We start from the raw sequence: 12,980 nt of genomic DNA, 5'->3' as shown, positions 1-12,980 counted from the left end.
CATGAGAATATTCAAGCTACTGTACATTTCAGTCAATTTGTGGATTCCCTCTTCTCCTGCCCCTGCCTTACCATGAAGATCAGGGTAAACTAGTCTCTGCAATGTGTGTCCAAAATGGCAATGATGCTTTAATGCTGTGATGTTGATCCTGCGATGCTTCCTGTCTGGCGACAGCGAGTGTAAACGAGCCTGCACTTAGCATGGCGTGCCTTCGGGATGGAGGTTAGTGTGTGTACGTGCATGTCTATGTTAGTACTGTATGTTGTTTATTTGCTAATTAGAGTGATTAAAGTTTGAGCCTGGCAGAGGCCATTATGCTGTGCTGAAAGGCTCAGTACGCCCCAGCCTCACTGTGAAATTACATGACAGCCTAGCATGGTTGATCAAAATAGAAAGGGTTGGAGAGAGGAATAGAAGGGGAGGAATGAGAGGGGGGTAGAGGGATGTGTTGATGAAGCCCGCAATTGTAGGGGATGCACTCTTTTCATTCACCAGCACCACCTCGCATGTATTTTTAGCCCTCGCCGGAGAGGGGGAGGAGGAGGAGGAGGAGGAGAAGAGATAGTGGAGGATGATAGAGAAGAAAGCTTAAAGATACTGGAGATGAATGTCCTCTAAACTGGTGTCTCCCTCTCGTCCCCAGATGATCTCACAGACTGAATGGGACCACAAGAGGGGTGCCCGGGGATCCCAGGTAGGGCAGAGAAGGGGAGAAAGGGGGAACATGCTTCTTTTTCTAACCCTTTATTGAATGAACACTTCAGGTCAGTACAGAGAGGGGGAGGGAGGAGGGGTAGGGGGGATGCTACTTCTCTCTCTAACCGTACTGAATGAACACTGACGGAGCGAGAAATCAATAAAGCTACTTCTAACTTCTCCACCTGACTGACCAGTGCTTGTGTGCGTATCCCCTCCTCTCCTCCTTTCCCCCTCTTCACCTCTCCCTCCCCCTCTCCCCTGGTCAGATGGGGCTACTGCTGTCTGTCTGATCAGGAAATACTTTCCTTTTAGGTGGCTGGTTTCCCTTTAAGACCCAGGCAATTAAGGAGTAATATAAAATTGCATCCCTAAACAATGATCTAAGGTTGGTGGTTTTCTCCCCTAGTGGTTAAGGTTAGGATTAGGGGAGGATAAACTCCATTCTAGATCTGTGTCAACCTCAGTAACTAAAGAGTTGGTGGTTCAAATCCAAAGCCATTCTGCCCTTGAGCAAGGCAGTTAACCCCCAACAACAACTGCTCCCCGGGCACCGATGATGTCGATTTAAGGCAGACCCCCGCACCTCCCTGATTCAGAGGGGTTGGGTTAAATGTGGAAGGCACATTTCGGTTGAATGCATTCAGTTGTACAACTGACTAGGTATCCCCCTTTCCCTTTCCTTAGTTATTATTAGAGATGATGGTGACGCTATAGGTATACAGTAGGATATTATGGAACTCTGTAGACTGCAGTAAATGGTGAATCACTGGAGATTATTCTAGAGGGGACAGATCAGAATTGTGGGTAAAATACTGTAGATCGTGTATCTTATTTCTGGAAAGATTGCTATGACAGTGGCTTACACAGTCACGTGCGCACACACACACACACCACAAAAAAACGTTTTAATTTTCTTAAGTCTCTCTATAGTGTACAGACATGCTGGCACTGTATGATACATTCAGACTGATTACAGTTTGTAGGAGAAGCAAAGCCTTTACACGCACGCACACACACACACACACACACACACACGGACAGACAGACATGCACACACTGATCGACCAGTCAATCACAACCTTCCACAATGTGTCGTGTCTGTGAGAGATTGTGTTGGCAGGAGGAGAATGTATTGAGCCCTTGTAGAATCTGGAGGCTTGGTACTGATAGCAGGAACAATGACACTAGCACTGGCTGAACAATGTGTGTGTATGTGCATAAACATGTGCATGAAACATCTTGGTTCTGCACATCTCATTGGTTTTATAGGGATACATTCCCCCCAAAATTCTATCAATGGAAACGTGTGTAAGGAGGTAAATATTGAGTTATTGACATTATTCCATTCTTGTCCCATCTGGGAATGGGAGCGTGTGTATATGTGTCTATTTTAGTTCCGCAAGAGTAGGTCTCAGGGGAAGAAGAGAATGTATCACTCATCCCCCCCGTGTCTCTTCAGTCCCTGATATGAATGCTCGGCTATGAAAAGCCAACTGACATTTAGTCCTGAGGTGTAAAACTGTTGACGCTGCTGGTCATCTATGAACATTTGAACATCTTAAGCAACGATCTTGCCTAAATGACCATGTACTCGTATAATCACCACCCGGCACAGCCAGAAGAGGACTGGCCACCCCTCGGAGCCCGGTTCCTGCCTTTCTAGGGAGTTGTTCTTAGCCACTGTGCTTCTACATCTGCATTGCTTGCTCTTTGGTGTTTTAGGTTGGGTGTCCAGCCAGGTCACTCGAGATCCAAGGCAATATTTGACGTTCGTCCAGATCCCCAGGGCGTCGGGAGATGCCTTCAAAACCGGCCACTAGGAGCAACAGTAAACACTATTACCATTAAGTAGACTTGCGGCTTGCTAGGGCATTGCGGATGGGGATAGTGGATAGGCGTAACCAACGAGCTCTGGCTCTGAGGGTCGTGTGTTCAATCCCAGTACTAGGCACTATTCTTTTTTTTATACATATTTTTTTAACCCTATCCCAAACCTTAACCCTTACCGTACCCATTCGGAATGAATTCCTAAACCTAGAAAAAAGTTGAATAGCGAAGTCTTATCTGTATAGACCTTTGTGACAGCTGCTGCTCTAAAAAGGGCTTTATAAAATACATTTGATTGATGAATGCACTGCCATGCTCTCAATAGTCTAACGTGGCTTCCTCTCCTCATCTCTTCTGCTCATATCCTGTCCTTCATCACTCCTTCTTATTCATTTTTTACTCACGAGAAAGAGTTGTACTGGTGAAAGCAAATACCTGGTGAAAGCCTCGTCCCATTCCTCTCAGCTGTCTTCAGTGTCACTGCAGATGAAAGAGAGAGGACACGAGGAGAGGATGAAGCCAATTTAGACTACTGAAACTACTGTGATGTGTGGGTAGCACTGTACTAATGCAAATAACCCACTTCTATTCTTTCCCGTCTTTTCACACTATTAATAATAAAAGGGAAACACGTAGGACGGCATGATGCGTTGTTGCATCCAATTTAACCCAAACAACTATTTATATTGTGTAGGACTCACTTTGCTCTTTGCCCCTGCGTCTCCTAGCAACAGGCTATTTTCTATATAAATGCTTCCTGTCTGTCTGCCCACCTCGACGGAGCGACGGGTGGAGGAGCACCTAGGAGCATTCTCTCACAGGATTGGCTGAGGCAGGAGCAGGCGAGGGCCAGAGGGTTATTGGGACTGACTGCCTATGTGGTACAGTTGGGCAGAGGAGAGAAGGGTGTGAGAGAGGAAGGAGAAGAGAGGGGGAGAGAAGAGAGGAGTGACCGTTTACTTTCTGAGGAGGAGGGAGGACAGGCACCATAGGAAGACAGCTACTGCGGCTGAGAGGAAGGGATAGGAGTCGGGTATCGGGTGTTTGATGTTAAGCATTGGTCGCTGGTTGTGTGCATTGTGGCTATGATGAACAAGGGGTACACATCGTGTACCATGAGACGCTATCAGGAGACCACCCATTCTCCCAAACAGGTGGGTTCTTTACCGCTGTGTTATGTTGTGAGGCAGCATGTATGTTTTCAACTGTGTACACCATTTTTGTTGTTGTTGTTGTTGATTCAACTAATTATGATTTAGTAACTGGTTCCACAGTCTTTTATAGTTTACTAAACTTTTCGGTCAAAGTGTTACCTAAACAACATTTTTGGTTGGCCCAAACTTAGCTCCAACTTGAGAACTTAGGTTATGGACACCCACGCATTAAAATGGTGCTTTTAACATCGAATGGTTTCAACATATTTGACACACGTGATTACCTTGTGCCCTTTCATTTACAGACAAGTTATTATTCAACACATCCTCACCTGGGATTTGAACGCTCAACCGCTTGGTTCATAGCATTCCAAGCTTACTGCTACTCCACCATGTCTGTGTCAATGACTGATTTCACCTGTATTTCTATACTTTGCACTTCAAAGTGAATTTCAGCTCTGTTAAAAGTAAACTCAAGAAAAACTATATTATTTATCATAGTGATTAAGGTTTGTGAGTTCAAATCCCCGGGAAGGAAACATTGAATAATAATTACTGTGTAAATGAACATATACAATGTCAAATGTAATTTGTCACGTGTGAAATGCTTATTAGCAAGCCCTTAACCAACAATGCAGCTCAAGAAATAGAGTTAAGAAAATATTTACTAATTAAACTAAAAGTAAAAAAATCAAATCAAAAAGTAACACACAGACTACAGTGGACTACAGGAAAAGGAGGGCCGAACAGGCCCCAATTAACATCGTCGGGGCTGAAGTGGAGCAGATCAAGAGTTTCAAGTTCCTTGGTGTCCACATCACCAACAAACTATCATGGTCCAAACACACTAAGACAGTCGTGAAGAGGTCACGACAACACCTTTTCCCCCTCAGGAGACTGAAAAGATTTGACATGGGTCCCCGGATCCTCAAAAAGGTCTACAGCTGCACCATCGAGAGCATCCTGACCGGTTGCATCACCGTCTGGTATGGCAACTGCTTGGCATCTGACCGTAAGGCGCTACAGAGGGTAGTGCGTATGGCCCAGTACATCACTGGTACCAAGCTTCCTGACATCCAGGACTTATATACTAGGCAGTGTCAGAGGATGGCCAAAAAAATGGTCAAAGACTCCAGTCACCCAAGTCATAGACTGTTTTCTCTGCTACCGCACGACAAGCAGTACTGGAGCACCAAGTCTTAAAAGGTTCCCGAGTGGCGTAGCGCTCTAAGGCACTGCATCGTAGTGCTAGAGGCGGCACTGCATACACCCTGGTTCGAATCCTGGCTGTGTTATAACCGGCTGTGGGAGTCCCATAGAGTTTGTTCTTAAAACTGACTTGCCTATTTAAATAAAGTTAACTTTTGGTTAAGGGCTAGTAAGTAAGCATTTCACAGTAAAGTCTACACATGTTGGATTCAGCGCATGTGACAAATAAAGTTTGATTTGATTTAGTTTTTGCTAGTAAGCAGGAATCAGGAGGATAGAATTATGATCAGATTTGCCAAATGTAGGGCGAAGGAGAGCTTTGTATGCGTCTCTGTGTGTGGAGTAAATGTGTTCTAGTGTTTTTTCCCCTCTGGTTGTACATGTGACATGCTGGTAGAAATGAGGTAGAACAGATTTAATTACCTTAATATTAGACAACAAATACCCCCTCGTCTTACAGGACGTAGCTGTTCTGTCCTGCCGATGCACGGAAAACCCAACCAACTGTATGTTATCCATGTCGTCGTTCAGCCATGACTCGGTGAAACATAAGATATTACAGTTTTTAACGTCCCGTTGCGTTGGTAGGAATGTCTCGAACGGCGCTCATCCAGTTTATTCTCCAGTGATTGCACGTTGGCCAATAGAACGGCTGGTAGAGGCGGGTTACCCACTCGCCAACTAATTCTCTCAAGGCACCCTGATCTCCGCCCCCTGTATTTCCCTTTTTTCTTCATGCAAATGACATGGATTTGGGCTTTGTCTGGGGGCAGCATTATATACTTTGCCTCAGACTCACTAAAGAAAAAATCTTTATCCAGTTCGGGGTGAGAAATCGCTGTTCTGATATCCAGAAGCTCTTTCCGGTCATAAGAGACGGTAGCATCAACATTATGCACAAAATAAGTTACAAACAATGCGGAAAAACACACAAAATAGCACAATTGGTTAGGAGGCTGTAAAACGGCAGCCATCCTTTCTGGCGCATCCCTCAAAGTAGGCTAAACCACCCGTCGTTGGAGGATGACTTTACTACAAAGCTTTATTATTGCACTTTTATTTGACACATTTCTTCTGATTGTTCTGTAGCTATCGGAATGTGTGAGTGTTGTGCTGTAGTATTACTGTAACAGTGAGTGTTGTTTACCATCCTGTAGGTTTTCGCTGGTTGATAAACTGAATCAGGTTAGTTACAACTGGGGTTGGATTGAAAACCTACAGGAGGGTAGCTCTCCAGGAGCAGGGTTGCAAAACCCTGGTGTAGAGTACTGTGATCATACTGTATTAGAGTATTGTTGACTGTAGTAATACTGTATTAGAGTAATATTTACTGTAGTTATAGTGTAGACTTGAGTGCTGTGGTAATACTGTATTAGAGTATTGTTAACTGTAGTAATAGGGTAGATTAATGTAGTAATGCTGTATTATAGTACTGTTGACTGTAGTAATACTGTATTAGAGTATTGTTGATTGTAGCAATAGTGTGGAGTACTGGGGTAATACCGTATTAGTGTATTGTTGACAGTAGCAATAGTGGAGTGCTGCAGTGAGGATGTCAGGCAGTCTGTAACTGTTGGGCTGTTCACTTTCCACCTGGCTAACTCAGTTCTGCCTGTGGACTCAGCTCACCAGCTGTACACGCACGCACGCGTGCACACAAACACACACATGCATGTACACAAACAACCTCACACATTACACACAACCGTGCTTACGCTTGAACTGGTCTCATGTGCCTTTCAGTGTCTCTGAGGAGGAGAAGGGATGGGAAAAAAAGAGAGAGAACACGTCCCATTTCGATGGAAAGAACAAAAGTTGCTCTATAGTGTACTGGAAATGGATTCTTCTAGTTTGCATAGTTTTTCCCCCTCTGTATGCAGTTTTAAACCTGTATGCAAGATCACATAGGTAATGTAGTTACTGTGAAATAAGGGCCCGGGTTTACAGGACTTCTTCTACAACTCTAAAGCTGTTCCATCAATGACAGATATTGACACCCTGTTCCCTTGGGTCTCTCCTATATATGTGTGTGTGTGTGTGTGTGTGTGTGTGTGTGTGTGTGTGTGTGTGTGTGTGTGTGTGTGTGTGTGTGTGTGTGTGTGTGTGCGTGCACACATTGAATGACTCCTCTCTGTGTTCTTGGTCTGTTTGCGATCGGTCTTTAAACCCATCAAGATCAATACTTCTCCACTCCCTGACCTCTGTCTCCGCTATAACGGCTCCCACTATCACTTGCTTGGCCTAAATACACACGTACTCACGTAAAGAAGATACACACAGGCCCACACTCTCTACCTTGTTATCTACAGTATCTTTCTCTCTCTCTCCCTCCCCCCCCCCCCCCCCCTTTCTCTCTCCCAGGGACATGAGCCAACCACACGGAGTCCATTGAATGTCACATCCACAGGATGTCGTAAAGACCTGAGTGAAGAGAACTCTAATGGGTTTTGTTCAGGTTGAGCTGATTTCGCACAGCAATAGAGCGAGGCTGCGTCTCAAATGGTACCAAATTCCCTATGTAGTGCACTACTTTTGACCAGGGACTACAGGGCTCTAGTCGAAAGTAGTGCACTACAGTGCATAGGGAATAGGGTGCCAATTGGGGCCCATGCCCTAGCTGTTCCACATCTATCTGTATCAGAGCATCAGGCTACTTTGAGGAATCTATTAGCTCTCTCTTTCTGCATTGCTGTTAGATCTGTTTGGTGAGTCAGTCATCAGGGTTCCAGTGTTTGAGGAGTTAATACGAGGTGTTTAAGTAAACAAGATGGTCATGATGAATCATTTGTACTGTTTACATAAGAGTTTCTGTACAGCAGTGGGACACTGGTGTCTATCCCTGTTTCAACTCTCTGTAACTGCTATAAGACATCTCCAAAGTGCGTGTACTGCTAAAGAGAGCGAGAAAGAGTGTGTGTGTGTGTGTGTGTGTGTGTGTGTGTGTGTGTGTGTGTGTGTGTGTACTCCCCTGGCTGTGTCCATGCATGTTCGTGTGTGTCTGTGTATTTATTTATCTGGTATCTCATCTGATCACACAGCAGTTTGACCTGAGAATGTGGGAAATGTCCGTCCTGTGCTCTGCTGCGGTCAGTTGTTTATGATGCTGCTCTGTTTACCGAGCACTAAGAGGGAGTATTATTGGAGGCCGACAGAGACATGAGAGATAGAGAGAGGGAGGAGAGATGGAGCGAGCGGAAGCCTCCCACACAAAGGAGTTGCAAGGTCTCCCATCCACTTACTCTCTCTCCTCTCGCTCAAAATAAATCACTCAATATAGAGTTACTGTCAGCTCTCTTACGTTTGGCCACATCTGACTCTGAAGCCTGTGATGAAACACACAGACACACGTAGACAAAGTCATACACTTTGTGATTTACATACATTCTATGAAAACCCACACTAAGACACGGTTATATTAACAGTATTGCACTTTTCATGTATCATACCTTTGGCATAGCCTATCCACCAATCAAGCAACATTTATCGACTACACGTTCAAATCCGGTTGTTGCAGGATTTATTTTGCTGTGACAATATAGGTCTCATTAAAATCCAACATCTGTAGGAAGGAAAGTAGATATGGAAAGGATACCACTTTAGACAATTGAGATTCACCCTATGAAGCACAGTTTATTGTGGCTATTTACTTTCACAGATTCCCTGGTTGAAATGGCTCCACTATGAAATATGAATGGTTAAAAACCTCTCCTCTCAGTTGCAAAGGTGTGAAAAAAGTTCCAGAGGAATCAGTGGTCAGGAAGAAACTCTACAGTTTGTGTTTTTGCAGTAATTCAGGGAAGGAAATACCAAATACCAATGTTGTGACGCTTTCCCTGAGCACTGTGTAATTTACCAAGGCTGTTAGGGGAGTGTGTGTGGATGTGTGTTTTTGTGTCTGTTATTGCCCAGGTCTGTGGAGAGTGATTCTTGGTGCTTGGAACTGATTCTAATGATGTTGCTTACAGTAATTCCAGCTTTGCTCTGTACAGTAAAGAAAAAGGGAAAGGGGGGTACCTAGTCAGTTGTACAACTGAATGCATTCAACTGAAATGTGTCTTCCGCATTTAACCCAACCCCTCTGAATCAGGGAGGTGTGAGGGGGGCAGCCTTAATCGACATCCAAGAGCTTAGCCTATTGCTGTGGACGTGCCTTTACTAAACAAATCCTTTTTCCCCTAACACTTAACACGTCTGCTGAATGGGTACAGACCGGAAACAGAGAGTAGAGAGGAGAGGAACGGGACTGAAAAGAAAGAGAAGCAAAAGAGCTGTAGGGGGCCAGGAAGATTGGAGAGCAGCCTGATCACTAGAAATAAACTTCCATTTCGGACGTTTGAAAAGATCCTGAGAACGTCGATATATGCCTTCCTCTACACTCACAAAAAAGATTAAAAGCGATTGCCCAGCACTGGGTGCAAACTCATGAGGCTGGAGCTTGCTGCGCCCCTGCAGTTCACAATGTTCTAGCAAGCCGTGAGAATACTTAACATTTTTTAACCTTTATTTAACTAGGCAAGTCAGTTATGAACAAATTCTTATTTACAATGGCAGCCTACACCTGCCGAACCCAGATGACGCTGGGTCAATTGTGCGCCGCCCTATGCGACTCCCAATCACGGCCGGCTGTGATACAGCCTGGATTCAAACCAGGGTGTCTGTAGTGATTCCTCAAGCACTGAGATGCCGCTGCACCACTCGGGAGCCCGAATCAATGAAGCAGAGAGCTGATACCCACATACCACTGTGTGTGTGCATGTGTGTGTTTTCCTGGTAATAGCACGTTGTTTTTAATGATTTGTTTTAAGTCTTCCCCAAACCATAGCCCTAACCTTAACCAATCAGAATGAATGCCTAAACACCTCAAACTCAACTCTGGACCTCAATTTTTTTTATTGTTCCCCTCTAATCAGGAACTGATGCAATTAATGATCAGGTAGAACAGAAAACCAGCAGGCTAAACTGTTACCCTTTGAGTTGTTTCTGTTTTAACCCTATAACCACGTGGAATTAACGCTTCAAAAATAGACGTTCATCAAGGGCCTCCCGGGTGGCGCCGTGGTCTAGGGCACTGCATCGCAGCGCTAGCTGTGCCACCAGAGACTCTGGGTTCGCGCCCAGGCTCTGTCGCAGCCGGGCCGCGACCGGGAGGTCCGTGGGGCGACGCACAATTGGCCTAGCGTCGTCCGGGTTAGGGAGGGTTTGGCCGGTAGGGATATCCTTGTCTCATTGCGCACCACCGAATCCTGTGTGTGAATCCGCAGTGTGCGCTAACCAAGGTCGCCAGGTGCACGGTGTTTCCTCCGACACATTGGTGCGGCTGGCGTCCGGGTTGGATGCGCGCTGTGTTAAGAAGCAGTGCGGCTTGGTTGGGTTGTGTTTCGGAGGACGCATGGCTTTCGACCTTCGTCTCTCCCGAGCCCGTATGGGAGTCGTAGCGATGAGGCAAGATAGTAATTACTAACAATTGGATACCACGAAATTGGGGAGAAAAAGGGGGTAAAATAAATTTAAAATAAATAAATAATAATAATATATATATAAAATAAAATGAATTAAAAAAAATAATAGAAGTTCATCCATAATACTTTGAATTTCGAAGGGAAACTATGAGATCTTGTTGCAGCGAGAGCGGCATGTTGACGTTGACAGGCAACTGGCGTTCAGGCGTCCATTATGGCCCAACTCTGCTATGACAGGAGGTGCCCATCATGGGTCTGCTCTGACATGGCTTGGATGACCTTTTTACATGAAGCATGTGCTTTGGTTAACAGGTCAATACATTGATCCGCCCTGGCGAATGCTGTCGGGTGGTCTCAGGCACGCACAGAGAGGAGCACACACACACACACACACAGTGGTATGTGGGTCTCCGCTCCATTGCTTATTGATCGGAAACTCAACATGGATTTATTGTCAAGTTTTGTCTAACGTCTGAAACAAGAAAAAACACCATCTGTCCCTCTTGTCGTATTTGTGATATATAGAACAGAGTTCCACAACCCTCGGTCCTAGCATGAGATGTTGCTGTGTGGTCCCTCAGAATGCACAAGTGACAGATACAGATACGACATAAGACACCAGCTCTTCCATTCTTCCACTGCATGTCTCACCAACACTCATAGGGCGGTGCACAGGTTGCTGTGGAGTTGTCATGTTGTGTTATTGTGACTCCCTCTACTGTCCCTGTGTGATTGAGATGGTCACTGCTATCCAGGCTGCTCTCATCCTCTCCCATCACTCCCTAGGTTATTTATACAATTATCACCTCTGTAGGAGTTAGAGCAGTCACACACACACACACACACACACACACACACACACACACACACACACACACACACACACACACACACACACACACACACACACACACACACACACACACACACACACACACACACACAGCAACAGAGGCATGGTCACAAAGCCGGAGATGTTCCAGGCAGCAATGATCAGTACTCTTAACAGTGTACTGTTATGATGTGTTAGATTAGTCTAGTCTCCAGTGACTCCACCACTCTCTTACTCCCGGGGCTCCTGAGTGGCGCAGCCATCTAAGGCACTGCATGTCAGTGCTAGAGGCGTCGCTACCGACCCTGGTTCGATCCCGGGCTGTATCACAACCGGGCCGTGATCAGGAGCCTCATAGGGCGGTGCACAATTGGCCCAGCGTAGTCTGGGTTAGGGAAGGGTTTGCCTCCTTAAATATATATATATTTTTAACTACTGTGATCACAACTAGCTGGAGTATATTATCCCCTTAAGAACAATTGAGTGTTACGTTGAGTACACTTGTTTTGTTATCAAAGTGGAAAGACACGGGAGGCCGTGCTGTGTGTCGTGGTAATCATCGTTTCTTTATTGTTCTAAACTCCAAAATGGTAGCACTTGTAACGCGGCCAGTCTTACATTCAAACCCTTTCATTGTGCATTCATTTTGTTTGCAGACATCTTTCATCACACAAGCATTGATCCAAAATATGTTTACTGTGAAATATAACGAGTACATTGGTTTAATCACCAAAACACAGCATAATGATATCTTCTTAATGTAGTTATAACCAGTTAATCCAATAGCAAAAAAAAATGACCCTTTGAATGTAGTATGTTACAGTACTGTAAATTAAAGTACATTACACTGTTTTCACATTAGGCAATACAATAGCACTGCCTATTAAAATTGACTGAACATCAAATTTCCAAAATGTATATCCCATGTGTGATCATTGAAGACATGTATTTCACAATGTTATCAAATGAAAAAAATGAAAAACATCATATTTAGCAGGCATTAGTTTGCGTCAAGTCGTCTTGAGCATTTGGCCATAGGTTCTCATCGAAATCACAGTAAATATCCTCATTGGTTATGCACCTGGGGAAAAACCTTTTGGCATGGCAAATCCAAGCCTGACATACTGTAAGTCTGAATTGATATCATTCCATTCCTCATTCATGGGGCGGCAGGTAGCGTAGTGGTTAGAGCGTTGGCCCGGTAACTGAAAAATCTGTCGTTCTGCCCCTGAACAAGGCAGTTAACCCATTATTCCCTGATAGGCCATCATCGTAACTAAGAATTTGTTCTTAACTGATTTGCCTATTTAAATAAGGAGCGTGGTACACTCATGGGGATGGCAGGTAGTGGACCTGTACGTGACTCAGTTCATTCACTAACAACACCATAATTGTTCGTTCGATTCCCAATGGCGTCACATACCAAAATGTGTGGACTGTTGTCACTTTGGGTAAAACTGTCTGCTACGTAAATTACATATATTACAGTACTGCGTTAGCCAATGCAGTTTTATTAAAGCATGCTATACTTTGGATACATGTTTACTGTATAGGAGATAAAACAATTTTCTTGTTTTGGACTTTCTGGATTATTTGCATAGTGGTATTGGGTTGATATTGTATTACTGCACTGTAGGAGTTAGAAACACCAAGCATTTCGCTGCACCTACTGTAATCTGCTAGTCTGTGTATGTGACCAATAAACTGTGATTTTGATTTGTTACATACGGCACATCGTTGATCTTTTTAATACTTACTTTGAAGTAAAATCATAGTCATCATCATAGTAGTACATTCGAG

General features: G+C 44.5%; 1 protein-coding gene across 1 annotated transcript in view; it reads left to right on the top strand.

Annotated features, from left to right (window-relative positions):
* LOC120049081 (cGMP-inhibited 3',5'-cyclic phosphodiesterase A-like) overlaps positions 1 to 12,980 on the top strand; it is a 73,332-nt gene that overhangs the window by 34,509 nt on the left and 25,843 nt on the right. The window contains exon 2 of the mRNA XM_038995327.1: positions 644 to 694. Coding sequence (XP_038851255.1) covers positions 644 to 694 — 51 coding nt within the window. The remainder of the gene's footprint in view (positions 1 to 643; positions 695 to 12,980) is intronic.

The sequence above is a fragment of the Salvelinus namaycush genome, chromosome 6, assembly GCF_016432855.1.
Source record: "Salvelinus namaycush isolate Seneca chromosome 6, SaNama_1.0, whole genome shotgun sequence".
In the NCBI taxonomy this organism is placed as follows: Eukaryota; Metazoa; Chordata; class Actinopteri; order Salmoniformes; family Salmonidae; genus Salvelinus; species Salvelinus namaycush.
Note: the sequence above shows the minus strand (reverse complement) of the source record. Positions and strands in the feature narration are given on the sequence as shown.